The sequence below is a fragment of the Trachemys scripta genome, chromosome 5 (assembly GCF_013100865.1).
Source record: "Trachemys scripta elegans isolate TJP31775 chromosome 5, CAS_Tse_1.0, whole genome shotgun sequence".
Taxonomy (NCBI): Eukaryota; Metazoa; Chordata; order Testudines; family Emydidae; genus Trachemys; species Trachemys scripta.
The window spans coordinates 10423369-10438250 of NC_048302.1; the positions used below are offsets into that span (position 1 = coordinate 10423369).

The window sequence follows — 14882 nt, forward strand, 5'->3', positions numbered from 1 at the left end:
CCAGAATAATCTCTAATCTAAGCTATGGTGATATCCATTTGCCTACCAGAGGGCAAATCAAGCCCTTAATTTAAAGCTGTTCACTTCAAAATAAATAAATCCTAGAGTATATTAAGCAAATATTAAGCAAATATCAGAGAAAGTTCTCACCTTCTTGAGAAAGGGATGAGATGATGTGACTTTGGTTATGCTACATGATTTTTTCCATATATGTTCTCAATTACATTTGGATTTTTAAATTTAGAGCAGATCACAGAAAGCGGTTTCCTGATGGGGAGTTTTAAGAACATCCTATTAATGAACTGTGCATTGTCAAAGGGTGTAACAGGGCAGCTGCCTCCTGAGCGCCCCTTGTGGCCAGGAGTGGCTCTGCAGCTCCCTCTCTCTCCCCTCTTCAGGTCCCTTAAGAACTTCACACAGTCTTTCTCGTGGCTGCCTGGGCCTAGTTTAATAAGAAAAACACCTCAAGCAATCCCAAAATAAAGTCCATCACCGCATGATTATCTGACAAAGATTTTATAGAAAGTTCACTTCTTTTTTAAATTTGTCAGGTAATCATGTAGCAGGCTTTACATTTCCCTATATGCTACATAAGAACCCAGGTAATGACACCTGTGGCACATTCAAAATGGATATATATCTTATTCCAGCCGCCGTGAAATAGTCTCTCGTTTATCTTGTTTGTATGCATGATATGTTGGTTTTCTATCCATAATACTCACGATGTTGTGGTTGTCTTTGGCTGAGACAGCCGAGGCTTGGACTGAATTCAAACCAGAAAAGTGGGTGGCGTCAGAAAAGGAATTTGGTGGCTTTGATGCCCTTTTGAAAAAGAAGGGAATCATCCCAAATCTCTATTGATTCCAGATGCACATGAAATGGATTTTAGCAAAATATTTTATTGCTAAAAAAATTGTAGCCAAGTTTACTTCCCTTGAAAAACAGGCACAGCAATTCTGAGTATTATATACAAAGTCACCGAGAACTGCATCTATCAGCCACTCATCTTCAGTTTTCAACTCCAGGAAGCCCATGAATAGGTGCCCAGAACGCCATGGATGCAACCTGCCAAATTATGAGCATGTTTTATCATTTTAACAAAGATATAATATTTTTATAGAATGGTTGTAACAACCACTAATACAAACTTTCAGAAGTAAAAGAGTCGGGGGAGTATAAAAACCATCTTCACCCCGGCTGACATCTTAAAGTGTGACAGCGCACTACCTGAAAATGACAGAGACGTGTCATGATAAAAATAGAATTACTGGTTTTATTGGTGTGCAGTTTTATGGCTAGTGATAAAGATAATGTGTATAAAATCAAGAGTTCAGCATTTAAAATATTGAAGACATTCTAAATAGTGCAATTGTTTCACAGTCAGTGACATGGCTTCTTGCTATTAACCGTATTGTATTAATATACACAAACTCTTTTTTGCATTCTGGGACACTCCAACGTGTACTTTTGCTTTATTCTTTTTTCTGTGATTATGAAAGCCCTCTTGCACGAATAAATGTGACACTGCACAGCTTTTCAACGTGAAACTCACAGATTGGCATTAAAGGCCAATTCAATAACAGCCAAATCCTTGACCCTTCGAAATCAATGAGAGTGTTCCTGTTGACTGTACTGAGCCCAGGATTCAGCTCCAAGTGCCTCCACAGAAAAGCGCGCAGCATGATCATGCCATAAAACTCACAAGTCTCCTGGTAGTGTGACGGTATATTTACTCCAGCAGCTTCCTTTCTCAAACTAACAGTCTGTATATGGGATGAGTCAGTGTGGACAGAGAATGAAAGAGTAAAACAAACTATGAACAGCCTGGCCCTTGGAGATACATCATGGCTGAGAATTCCGCATGGGGTTATATGCATTATCTCTGCTTTTCCTATTTGCGCAGTCTGCCGGATGAGCTGTAATGCAAACATTGCAACAAATCACAACATATACAATATAGAGAGATCATAGAATCATAGGACTGGAAGGGACCTCTAGAGGTCATCTAGTCCAGTCCCCTGCACTCAGACTAAGTATTATCTAGACCATCCCTGAGAGGTGTTTGTCCAACCAGCTCTTAAAAATCTCCAATGATGGAGATTCCACAACCTCTCTATGCAATTTACTCCAGTGCTTAACCACCCTGACAGTTAGGAAGTTTTTCCTAAAGTCCAACCTAAACTGCCCTTGCTGCAGTTTAAGCCCTTGTCCTATCCTCAGAGGTTAAGAAGAACAATTTTTCTCCCTCCTCCTTGTAACAACCTTTTATGTCCCTTCTCAGTCTTCTCTTCTCCAGACTAAACAAACACATTTTTTTCAATCTTCCCTCATAGGCCATGTTTTCTAGACCTTTAATCATTTTTGTTGCTCTTCTCTGGACTTTCTCCAATTTGTCCACATCCTTCCTGAAACGTGGCACCCAGAACTGGACACAATACTCCAGTTGAGGCCTAATCAGCACAGAGTAGAGCGGAAGAATTACTTCTTGTGTCTTGCTTACAACACTCCTACTAATAGATCCCAGAATGATGTTCACTTTTTTTTGCAACAGTGTTACACTGCTGACTCATATTTAGCTTGGGGTTCAATATGACCCCCAGATCCCTTTCCGCAGTACTTCAATACTGCCAAAATGCCATGTCTAGCAAACAGATTTTGGTATGTAGAGGAAATATTGTCTTCCGGTTCCTATTGACTGCTTGGCAGAACTTAAGTGCATTTTTGTTTGTGCGAATGAGAAGTTATCAGAAACAATTCTAAATACAGTTTGCACAACCAGATACATTAATTAGCTCTCATGCCTGTTATTCATACCCACATACAAGTGAAGCCTTGTCCTAGTGACCCTTCTTTGGCCAAATCTCTGCAGCAGGCCAGACAATATACAACAGAGGAATGCGAGGCTCTCCCTTTGCGGTGCGTCAGCTCCTGTTAATTTAGGAAAGACCAGAGACCAAACCTTTAGCCTGGGTCTCTCACATGGCAGAGCAGAACACTAACCAGAAGAACACTGGCTTACTCATGTACATTGGTAACATGCTGCATATCACTGGAATATTTTTAAGATTGATGGATGTGCCCTGTTTCTGCTGAATTCAAAGACTTCTGCTAATCCCCGGCTTTCTAGATTCCTGGAATTGTATTGCTCAAATGGGCCTTCAGATAATGAGCACTGAAGATCACAGAAGCGTTTACACTGAAAGGAATCTAGGGATTATTTCTCTTCAGAAGATCTGTGGCAACCCGCCCTTTGGCGGAATAGTTCCAGTAACAAGATCATTTCGACAGCTACCTGCGTAAAAGCCTCTTAATGATCATCTTCACCCATTTGGCCTCGGGATCCAAACAGATTTGCTGGCTCGTCTTCAGTGTCGCACTGGAAGGGATTGAACAATTTGTTTACAATAATCTTAATGCTTTGAGAGAGTCTAGAAAAAACAGCGGCCTCTAGGCTAACTCCTGCTCTCACTCGTACTCTTCCACCTGCCAGTGATATTACCGGAGCGGCAAAGCCGGAGCTGAGTGCCAAATTTGGCCCTGGTAGTTAATTGTCAATACGCTCCCTTTGAAAACGCACACTTTGGTCATGTGAAACTTAGACTTACTGACACGTAGAGACTGATTCTGATCTCATTGGCTCTGATTAGTCCCCAGTGTAACTCCATCGACTTTAGTGCTGTTAGTCCTGCTTTACACGGGGGTAAGTGAGAGCACAAGGAGGCCCTTATACTTGAATATATAAAAAAGCCCCTCACAGGAATGGATGTTCCTTATGTGCTAACGTATGGTGCCAATATTGGTGCACCCCTGACTTTGAAAATCTGGCCCTAAGTCTGTACAATTTTAAAAAAAATTCATTTTGCATTCCAACTGTGTAAATTATATATAATGAAAGTCTATTTAGCTATGGCCTTTCCTTTGGTGTTTCCATTCCTCTCTAAAAACTACCCTAACGGTCAGATACTTCCCAAAATAATTTCAGGCAGTTCCCATTGACTACAAGGAGAGCTCTGCTAAAGCTCAAGGGGTAACCTGTGGCTCTGGACGTTTTGCTTGATCACTTCTTTGAAAGTAGTAGTTTTGAAATCTTAGTATCTCTTGCTGGGTAGGGCACAGGGGACTACCCCTTTAAGGACCAGTCTGGCACTTACAGCTGAAGCAAGCCTGCGAGCAATCCAGGATCCCCTGTGGCTGGGCAACTTCAAAAGGAAAGGGAAGCTAGGTTGGACTAGAAGCTGTGCAGGCTATTATGGGCTGTGGTCTCTCTCAGACTAGCCTGGCCAAGGCCACAGACCTTTGTTTTGCTGATTCACTTTGGGAACCCTGAACCAGGGCTCTGAGGTAAGGACCTTATGAACTTCTGTTCACACTGCTCCTTCCCTGAGGCTGACGTAAGGGGAAGATATGTGTTTTGTTAGCTTGTTTTAGCTTCCCTCTGGGTTGGATTCTTTCCACCATGTAACATATAGCTACCCTGTAATTAGAATAGCCCTGTGTTAAAATCACTGGCGAATACAAAGGCGAACTGCCTGGGTTTGGTTTCATGCACCAGAAGGAAACCTCAGGCTACATGTGTCTACATGTACCTTGACAATGTGGGTGTCAACGCTTTGGGTAGCACTATCTGTGGCCCACACACATGGAATTTGATGTGCTGGGGCTGGTGACCAGCTGTGAGGTCTGGATCAACCATTTCCCTCACCACCTCAACCAGTGAGGGTTCTGTTGGAAGGATGTGGTAGCCAGTGGCTACATCAGCCTGTCAGCAGATAGCTTCTGTGCTATGGAAGAGTTGTCCGTGGTGGGGATGTAGGCTGGGGAGTCCTGGCGGTGTTAGCGAGCAGGGAAGGCTCTGGCAGGGTGACTCCATAAGAGCCATGCTATCAAGGAGCCGGAGGGAGACTCGGAACTGCAACAAAGGGATTGGGCCTCTGTGCTGATCCTGGCCTGTGGAGGATTCACCCAGGGCTACCAAATCTGGAGTGTGACCAATCAAAGTCTTGCAAGAGCAGAGAGTTGCTATGCAGGGCTTCTAACTATGCAGAGGGAACAGCGGTGCAAGTACGGTGTATGGTCTGGTATGCTGTACCAGTAAGGTATTTATAGCTGATAAAGCATACTGGAAAGACACAAGAGGAGCCCACCCCCAGCCCTTCCATGCAGCTGTGTCTCCTGAGTCCTCCTGCCTGGGGTCTATACAGCAGAAGTCTTTGGTGCAGTGGGAGGAGGACAGAACTCCCTCCCACCCCCACAAGGTAATGTGGGATGGATGTGGATCATGGGGAGGGGACAGGGAGAGCGTGGGGGCCCCAGGAAGGTGTCATGTGGGGGGTCACATGGGGAGGTCACCTCCTTCCCCCTTTTGTGTCTCTCCCATGAGTGCAGCATACCGGCAAGAAATGATTTCTACTTGCACCACTGAGAGGGAAATGCCACATGGCAGGTGCCCTGCTCAGCTATACAGGAGCGGGGCTCTGCTCTTGTGGGATTTAGGAGCTCTGCATGTTAGGTGCCTACTCCTCCTCCACAACAGTGTATTTGTCCTGCAGGTGCCCCACTACTCCAGCCTGTGGTGGAGCTTCTAAAACGATGGATGAGCAAACCAAATAGCTCAGAAACGGTAAGAGAACGGTCTTCTGGGGATAAAGTGAGGGTTTCCATTCCCCAATGCTGTCAATCTTGCAGCTTTCACAAGCACTCCATTCGGATGGCTACTGGCTTGTGAAATCCTGTGGTTTCAACTTACATCACTTCCACGGTGCCACACTGTGGGCCTTTGGGGATGATTTCCACATGTACCAAGTGCTTTGGTGATATCAAGCCCGAGACAGTCTGGAGACAGTGACACCGCAACTCTCCACCCAGAAGTGACTCTGTGAGGGAAGGAAAGTGAGGGGCATCACTGAGTGAGGAACTGAACTAAGTTAATGCTCCAAAAAAAGTGTATGGAAGGGAGAAAAACACATTGCAGGGTTTAAGCCACTTTCACTAATGGGGATTAGGATAAGACCTTCTTAGGATGCACATTCTACTAGATCTGCCAGCTGTAGGGTTTGTGCATCTGACACTGTCCGAGACAGGATACGATCTATCTTAGGTACTTATTTGGCCCCGGCTACCACAGTACCTCACAATCTGTGATGGCTTTTTCCACACAACACCCCGGTGAGGTAGAGCAGCCCCATTATCCCCATTGTACAGATGGGACCTGAGGCACAGAAAGACTAAGTGACTAGCCTGAGGTGGAGGCCTGAGACCTCATCAAACCCTCCCACCCCCCATATTAAACCAGCCTTGGGTGAAACTCAGGGAGTTAGTTCGCCACTAAAATTGAAAAAAGGAATGTTCTGCTGCTGATAAAGCACCCCCTCCTCAGGAATGTCCCTAAGGGGAGTTATAACCACCAAGGTTGTAAAAATGCTGGGAAACTAGGGAAGATACAGCAAGACTCAACAAATGGTAAGATAAGCTCTGAGCAGCATTTTTTTGCTGACCATCTGCACAAACAGAGAAGGTCACAACTAAGTTACAATTTGGGCATGAAAGATAAAATGTAAAGAACTTGGGAAGAAAGGAGGACACGTAGGTACCAGTGCGTAATTGGTCACAATTTTTGTTATTTAGGAGTGTGGGATCATGGGATAGGTTTAGTACATTTGAAGGAGGGAGCTAGTTTTATCTATATAATGTAAATGAAAACCCAATGCTTTTTGGGAACCATTTCCAGATTGCAGTTCAACATCAAGCTGCTGGAACTCTGGCCCTTCTGCATGACCGTGAGGTGCAGAGGCATTGCTGGGAACCCCCAGACGGATGAATTCTGACTGGCCATTGGGTGAAATGTGTCTGTATATTGGGAGTGGTGAGCATAAGACATTTGCTTGATCTATGTATTCTGTGTGTGTTGCTAATCAATAGAGGTTTAGAGCACAAGTGTAAGGCTCTTTCACTGGGAGAAGGTTCTGGAGGGAACCCTGAGGGAAAGGGCAGGTACTTAAAGTGACCAGGTTTCTTCCTGAGCCCCATGGGTAAGGATAGGTGGCTTTAAACCCTGAGCCCTCACAAGGGAAAGGGTGGAGGTGCCTACATTGAGGGGGTCATGCCTTGAGCCCTTGGTAGGGTATAGGCAGGGTGCCTTAAATTGAGCAGGTAACAGACATTACACCAGAAGTCTCTGGGCTAGCAGGGACTTGACCCCCGGTCTTTCAGTTCCAAGACCAGCATTGTGTTCAACGAACCACAGCTCTGAGCCACAGCCGTTTCTATGTTGTGCCTATGAACAAAGAGACACTACTTCTGCCACCTTTAAACACCCATCATTTGAACAAATGACATGTCTTTGACACAAAGGAAAGGAAAGGGAAGGCTGAGAGGGCTTGATGCTGCATAGTGCAGCGACAGAGGCTTGGGAGTACAAGCTGTAAGTAAAAGGACGAGCGTGCCCAAGAGCACGCAGGAACAAGCGTGCTGTTACACAGTTGCCCAGTTAGTTACTCGTGGCTGGCAATTGGAGGGCAGCCCGAGTGAGGCGTGTGTAGGGAAGTGCAGCACGTTTGCATGCGGAGGTTTCAAGGGGCTGGAGACTGACTACCCTGCTGTACTTCAACCTCCTCCTCCAGCTCCCGGCGGTCTGGCACACAGCAGCCTTCCACGCCCTGCTCTACCTCCTCCCCTCACAAGCACAGGGCGACAATCCAGAGGCTTGTATAAAAAGGAGAGTTAAATAAGGCCGCTCAGACTTATATTTGTATTTATCAGCTCATGTTCTCTGATACAAGACACAAAGCTCAGAATCATCCGTGTAGGATCCCAGCCAGTAAGGGCCATGCGGTACCCGCTCTTAGCAGAACCTGCAAGTCCAATAAGATGGAGGAGCCAGGAAGTCCAATAAGATTCCCCTTGTGTGGCATGACCAATAGCTGCTCCCCTCAGGAGAGAGGAGCTGGGTGAGTGGGACACTGATGAAGCAAGGAAAGCAAACTCTTACCGTACCGTGTGCTAGTTCCTCCATGGTGCTGTCCAGCCCCCTGTTCCCCTTCACAGATCCCTAGGAGACAATACTGCCATAGGCTCCTCTGTCCACGCCTGACCAATAGCTCCCTGTTTGCAGTGTTGCTCCCATGATATTAGAGAGACAAGGTGGTGAGATTTTCACTGGACCAACTTCGGCTAACGAAAGAGACAAGCTTTCAAGCTGCACCGAGCTCTTCCTCTACCTCCCTGGCTGAGAGCAGCACAGGAATGAGGCAGAAACGAATGCTGCTAGAAGACTAGTTAATTTTTGGTGCAAACATCCACTCGACTAGCCAGCAGCACACAGCAGCTGCTCCATGGCGCTACACTTGACCTGTCCCCATGGAGTTCTCACGTCAGCCGAGGGTCTTCCGGAGCCTTAACAGAAGAGATGGGGACTACTCTGTGTTAGTTCTGCTCTTCTCTCTCCCCCACCGGTGAGGCTTTCCTGTCCTAGTTTTCGTTGATTTGCTCACCACTACACATCACAAGGGAACAGAGTGTAGGATCCTAAAAGACTGGAGTGAATCCGCTGAAATAACTGTCAGAAAACAGACTTGCAAATCAGCTCCCCCCTTTAATAACCAGCCAACAGCTGAGTTTGAGGTTCTGTGTCTCTCCTGGAGTGGTCGACATCATGGACACTTCAAGCAGGGGAAAGACTTGGAGTACCTGAAATGCAGCACACTACCCTGTTCCTGTACTGAGGGTCTGATTCAGATCTCACTTTCATCTGTGTAAATCAGGCATCACGTCACCAAAGGCAGTGGAGTTCCATCCGTTTAAAACTGGTCTGGGATTAGAAGTGAAGCCATAGCTGGAATTGTCTTAAACTCTGCATGCGTTCTGTGTGATTTGTTCTCTTAAACAGTGTGTGTGCTGAGTTTAAAGCCATTCAGTAATTCCATACACCTTTACATTACAACACTATTTTTTTTCTGCAAATACTGTAAAAGGCATTAACAAGGGAAAAGGTTAAAAGCACTTTGAATTGCTTACCTTGACAGACGCCTGTGAGAGTAAGCAGCAGGAGGGAGAATGTGATCTTGTTGTCCATGGCTGCTTCGCTGGTTTGTTTCTTGCCTTGCTGGTGGTGAACAGCTACTTAAAACCAGCTCTGTGGCAACTGCAGACCCATGTGGTAGCAGTGACGCTTTTATACTGTGTGGTGTGTGAGGGAGGATCTTAGATGAGACTGAGATTACAGAGCTTTTACAGACTAACAACCCACAAGTAACTTGGATTTATTCTGCTTACTTTAATTCCTTCCTGGCACTAAGAAAACAGTAAAATGAGATGATGAAAGAGAACGAGCTTTGTGCTGCCTTGTTCACCAGCTGCTGAATTTCAGAGGCCCAATCTCCGCTCACTCTTGGTTCACTGACGTAATACAGCAGTAACCGCAGTCAAATCTGGGGCGTTGCACACGCTGATGGATAGCTGGGGTATGTGACAGGATAATGAGACCTGCTGATTGAAGTGGAGTAGATGTGATGCAAGACAATGACAGGGGAATAAAAAGTAAATGGTATCACTACCCAAAAGCTGAGGTTTTTTCTAATATGGTGGTATGTCACTGCAGTGAATTAAACAGGTTTTTAAGAACTTAGTGTCATTTCTGTACACGATGAACTGTTTTGCTTTATAGTGGTGCAGTAATAAGTAGACAAAATAAAAATAAAACATACATGAATTGAGTTAAATAAGGTGGATGAGATGCCTAATTATCAGACTAAGGCCCTGACCCTGCTAAGACTTAAGCATGTACATAACTATATGCACTGTGATTAGTCCCAGTGGACTTTGTGGAACTACTCCCTGTGCAAATTTAAACATGTGCATGATCAGGGTATAGAATCACCGCAATGTTGGGTTAGAAGGGAGCTCAAGAAGTGATCTAGTCTGCTAGGCTGAGATATACCTGCTGTTCTCCTCAGTCAGTGCTATTTTCATAATGCTCTGCTTCAAGCCCCATAGGATCTGTGGTTGAAGTGGGGGAGGGATAGCTCAGTGGTTTAAGCATTGGCCTGCTAAACCCGGGGTTGTGAGTTCAATCCTTAAGGGGGCCACTTAGGGATTGGGGCAAAATCAGTACTTGGTCCTGCTAGTGAAGGCAGGGGGCTGGACTCAATGACCTTTCCAGGTCCCTTCCAGTTCTAGGAGAGAGGATATCTCCATTAATTATTTAAAAAAAAATCAAAAAGGGATTGACCCGATCCTGACTCCAGCTAGAGATCTGCTCTAAACGTGCTTTGAATTTAACCCTTCTGAATATTTTTCTTTTTAAAGTCTTCTCTTCCTTCATTATGGCACTCCAGAAAGGCAGACAGATATTTATAATACAGTAGCTCCTCACTTAACATTGGAGTTATGTTCCTGAAAAATTCGACTTTAAGCAAAACAATGTTAAGCGAATCCAATTTCCCCATAAGAATTCATGTAAATGAGGGGGTTAGGTTCCAGGGAAATTTTTTTCACCAGAGAAAAGACTATATATATACATACACCCAAACACAGTATAAGTGTTAAACAAACAATTTAATACTGGTACACAGTGATGATGATTGTGAAGCTTGGTTGAGGTGGAGGAGTCAGAAGGTGGGATATTTCCCTTACTGCTAAATGATGAACTAGCAATTGGCTGAGCCCTCAAGAATTAACTCTCACACTCTACAAGGCAGCAGGAATGGAGGGAGATATGCGCATTTCCCTTAAGTACACTGCCTTGTTAATTAGATCAGCTTGCTGAGATCACAGCTGCTGCAAGCTCCCTCCATCCTGAGCCCTGCTCTATGGAAGATGGGGTAAGCAGGGTGCGGGGGGAGGGGGACACCCTGACATTAGCCCCCCTCTTCCTTCCCTCCCCTCCCCTTCCCCAGCACAGCAAGCAGGAGTCTCGGGGAGCAGCTCCAAGGCAGAGGGCAGGAGCAGCACATGGCAGTGGGGGAGGGACACAGCTGAACTGCAGGCAGCTGCTGCACAGGGAACTTAGGTGAGTGGGGAGCTGATGGGAGGCTGCTGGTCCCCCCTGGTTCCAAGCTCCCACCAGCAAACTGCAAGGGGCTGCTCTTCCTGCAAGCAGTGGACAAAGCAGGCGGCTGCAAAAAGACCTTAGAAGGGAGCATTGCACAACTTTAAACGAGCATGTTCCCTAATTGATCAGCAACGTAACAACGAAACAGCGTTAACTGGGACGACTTTAAGTGAGGAGTTTCTGTATAGTGCTGCTGATTTTAATAGGGCTCGAGATATTCACAACGAATCTTGAAATCAATGCTCCAGATTTATTCAGTCATGATATCTGAATAGTCTGCAGATGGTGGCTTCCAAAGTGACCAGACCTGTGGGTATAGACACCTCATACAAGTGGGGGTGATATCTATCTGAATAATTGCATTGGTCATGCACCTTTCTCCAACCCCCCTGCACTCTGCCCACTATACTCTGCTGTATCAACTTCTTAGCAGCTTCAACCAGACGCTAATTGTGTAGGCCTTTCCTCCCAAATGGGGAATGTATACCACTCACTCAATGATCACAGTTGTCTTGGGGAAGTGGGGTCAGATAAGCAACATGAATTCTTGCACCAGGGACAGGTTTAAGGTACAATAAGCATTTTACCAATCAGAGCTAGAAATGTGAACCATACCTCACTGGGAAAAGGGGAGTACCCCCTCGAAAGGAGTGAGCATTTACTTGTAACCTTAGGAGCTTTCTAAGTGTTTGACCTTACAATCGTGTTATTTATAGAAACGCTAATTTACATCACTTCAAGAAACTTCGAACCCCAGTTAGAATTTTCCTCTGATCAATCCTGAGAAGTTGGATATACAGTGCGCAAGGCAGGCTAGCTCTTCAGTGCAGGGATACACAGAATGAGCGAGGACAAACCCTCTCCGCATTAGTTCATTTTTCCTGCATTTGTGTCCAAGACTGCATGGTGGTGGAGTCTAGAGGATTTACTGGCACTGATTTGCAATGCAGCGTGACCATCCCACACTCATGCTGATAAAGGTTTCTGTACCATACTATCATGTGATCTCTCTTATATGTAATAAAACAGCAAGACTCCCATTTCCTTTCATGTATTTTGATAGAACTCAAAATCCATAAACAAGCAGCAAATGGTTTTTCTGCCCACAAAAAAAAAAAAGTCCATGCATTATGTACTATGCCGATAGGTCTAACACTTCCTTCTGAAAATAGTCCCTATAGAATTCAGTAAAGAGGTAGCCAGATGGAGGGATGTTACCCTCTTAAAACAATGTCTGGACTAAAAAACATTGACATTTTTACACCTAGAGTTTCCAGAGGCCCTGAAAAATATTTTTATATATAAACAGGTGTCTTTGCTAGGCCTTCTTTTCCTAAACTGATTCCCATCATAGCCAAGAATCTTTCTGGTCCCAACCCTGGTGCAAGAATTCATGTTGCTTATCTGACCCCCCGCCCCTAGACCACTGTGATCATTGAGTGAGTGGTAAAATTCCCCATTTGGGAGGAAAGGTTGACCTACACACTCAAATGTAAGTACATGCATACATGCTCTGTTGCAACAGGGCCTGATGTTCAGAGGGGTTGAAAACCCATAGCGCCCATTGACCTCATTACTGTTATTTATTATTAGTAGTTACTATGATCCACCTGTTATCTCTCGTCTTATACTTGGAGCGTAAGCTCTTTGGGGCTGGGCCCTTTTCTCTGATCTATGGTTGTGGAGCACCAAGAACAATGGGGCTCCCCAGGTGCCAACCCAATACTCATAAGAGACACTGGCCTATTGGCTAGAACACCAGACTGGGCCTCTGAAGCTCTGGGTTCTAGTCTTGGCTCTCCCACAAGACTTGTGGATGACCTTGTGCTTGTCACATCACCTCTCTGTGCCTCACTTTCACTATCTGTGAAAGGGGGATGATGATTCTAAACTCCTTTGTAAGTGCTTTGAGAAGAAAATGCAGATGAAAATCACTTCATAGGAGTGAGGTATCAATTAATGCTATTATTTATTATGATCCCAGTCACGGGAGGTTTTTAAGAACAGGTTAAACACCTGTCAGGGAGGGTCTCGGTTTACTTGATGACATACGTATCTCAGCATAGCAGGCTGGAATAGATCACTTCTTGAGCTCTCTTCTAACCGACATTATGGTGATGCTATACCCTGATCATGCACATGTTTAAATTTGCACCGGGAGTAGTTCCACAAAGTCCACTGGGACTAATCACAGTGCATATAGTTATGTACATGCTTAAGTCTTAGCAGGGTCATGGCCTTAGTCTGATAATTAGGCAACTCATCCATCTTATTTCCTCGATAGAGGAAGTTGGTCCAGTGAAAACCTCACCACCTTGTATCTCTAATATCATGGGGCCAACACAGCTACAGCAATGTTGCAAACAGGGAGCTATTGGTCAGGCGTGGACAGAGGAGCCTATGGCAGTATTGTCTCCTAGGGATCTGCGAAGGGGAACAGGGGGCTGGACAGCACCATGGAGGAACTAGCACACGGTACCGTAAGAGTTTGCTTTCCTTGCTTCATCAGTGTCCCATCTCCTTTCTCCTGATGGGAGCAGCTATTGTTCATGTCAACAAGGACAAGTGCAGAGTCCTGCACTTAGGACGGAAGAATCCCATGCACTGTTACAGACTAGGGACTGAATGGCTAGGCAGCAGTTCTGAAGAAAAGGACCTAGGGGTTACAGTGGACGAGAAGCTGGATATGAGTCAACAGTGTGCCCTTGTTGCCAAGAAGGCTAACGGCATTCCGGGCTGTATAAGTAGGGGCATTGCCAGCAGATCGAGGGAGGTGATCATTCCCCTCTACTCGGCATTGGTGAGGCCTCATCTGGAGTACTGTCTCCAGTTTTGGGCCTCACACTAGAAGAAGGATGTGGAACAATTGGAAAGAGTCCAGCAGAGGGCAACAAAAATGATTAGGGGACTGGAGCACATGACATATGAGGCGAGACTGAGGGAACTGGGATTATTTAGTCTGCAGAAGAGAAGAAAGAGGGGGGATTTGACAGCTGCTTTCAACGACCTGAAAGGGGGTTCCAAAGAGGATGGATCTAGACTGTTCTCAGTGGTAGCAGATGACAGAACAAGGAGTAATGGTCTCAAGTTGCAGTGGGGGAGGTTTAGGTTAGATATTAGGAAAAAAAATTTCACTAGGAGGGTGGTGAAGCAGTGGAATGGGTTACCTAGGGAGGTGGTGGAATCTCCTTCCTTGGAGGTTTTTAAGGCCCGGCTTGACAAAGCCCTGGCTGGGATGATTTAGTTGGGAATTGGTCCTGCTTTGAGCAGGGGGTTGGACTAGATGACCTCCTGAGGTCCTTTCCAACCCAGTCTCTGGGCTGCACCTCCCAACGCCAACACCTGCATAGGGCTTTACCAAGGCTTCATCCTGGGAATTGCCAGGCTGCAGGGCCGGCCCCAGGCTCCAGCTTAACAAACAGGTGCTTGGGGTGGCCAAGAGAGAGGGGTGGCACCTGGAGCAATTCGGGGGGTGGCAGGTCCCTCACTCCCTCTAGGAGCGAAGGACCTGCCGCTGCCGATCGCGGCTTTTTTTTTTCCAATTGCCGCGGCCGGTCGCGAACACGGCTTTTTTTTTTTTTTTTTTGGTTGGGGTGGCAGAAATGCTGGAGCCGGCCCTGCCAGGCTGGAGCTCCCCAGCTCCTCTGGCCGCTCCCCAGCCCTTCTCCACTCCAGGTGCCCTTTTCTCCTGGGCAGCCAGGTCCTTCTCTCTCTCCAGAGCAAGAGAGAGACTGACCCAGCTCCTCCCTGAGCCCTTCTAACAGGGCCAGGTGTGGCCTGATTGGAGCCTGGCCCCAGCTGTGGCTGCTTCCGGATTCAGCCTAGCCTTTTTTCT

The 14882-nt window shown here is 46.0% G+C and overlaps 1 protein-coding gene across 1 annotated transcript; it reads right to left on the minus strand.

Moving 5' to 3' along the window:
• Positions 1-1287: 1287 nt before the first annotated feature.
• Positions 1288-9101, minus strand: LOC117878481 (alveolar macrophage chemotactic factor-like). Its single transcript, XM_034772689.1, has 4 exons — positions 9013-9101; positions 5747-5873; positions 3293-3376; positions 1288-1916 (listed from the first exon to the last, which is right to left on the minus strand). The coding sequence occupies exons 1-4, from the start codon at positions 9068-9070 to the stop codon at positions 1892-1894; spliced, it is 294 nt and encodes a 97-aa protein (XP_034628580.1). The 5' UTR covers positions 9071-9101; the 3' UTR covers positions 1288-1891.
• Positions 9102-14882: the final 5781 nt, after the last annotated feature.

Bases quoted from the DNA above. Each gene is read 5' to 3' on its own strand.
- LOC117878481 (XM_034772689.1), bottom strand. From the start codon at position 9,070: ATGGACAACAAGATCACATTCTCCCTCCTGCTGCTTACTCTCACAGGC. The intron at 5,874-9,012 runs GTAAGCAATTCA...CTTCCCTCACAG, and splicing joins TCTCACAGGCGTCTGTCAAG to AGTCACTTCTGGGTGGAGAG. The intron at 3,377-5,746 runs GTAAGTTGAAAC...AATCCCTTCCAG, and splicing joins TGTGGCACCGTGGAAGTGAT to TGCGACACTGAAGACGAGCC.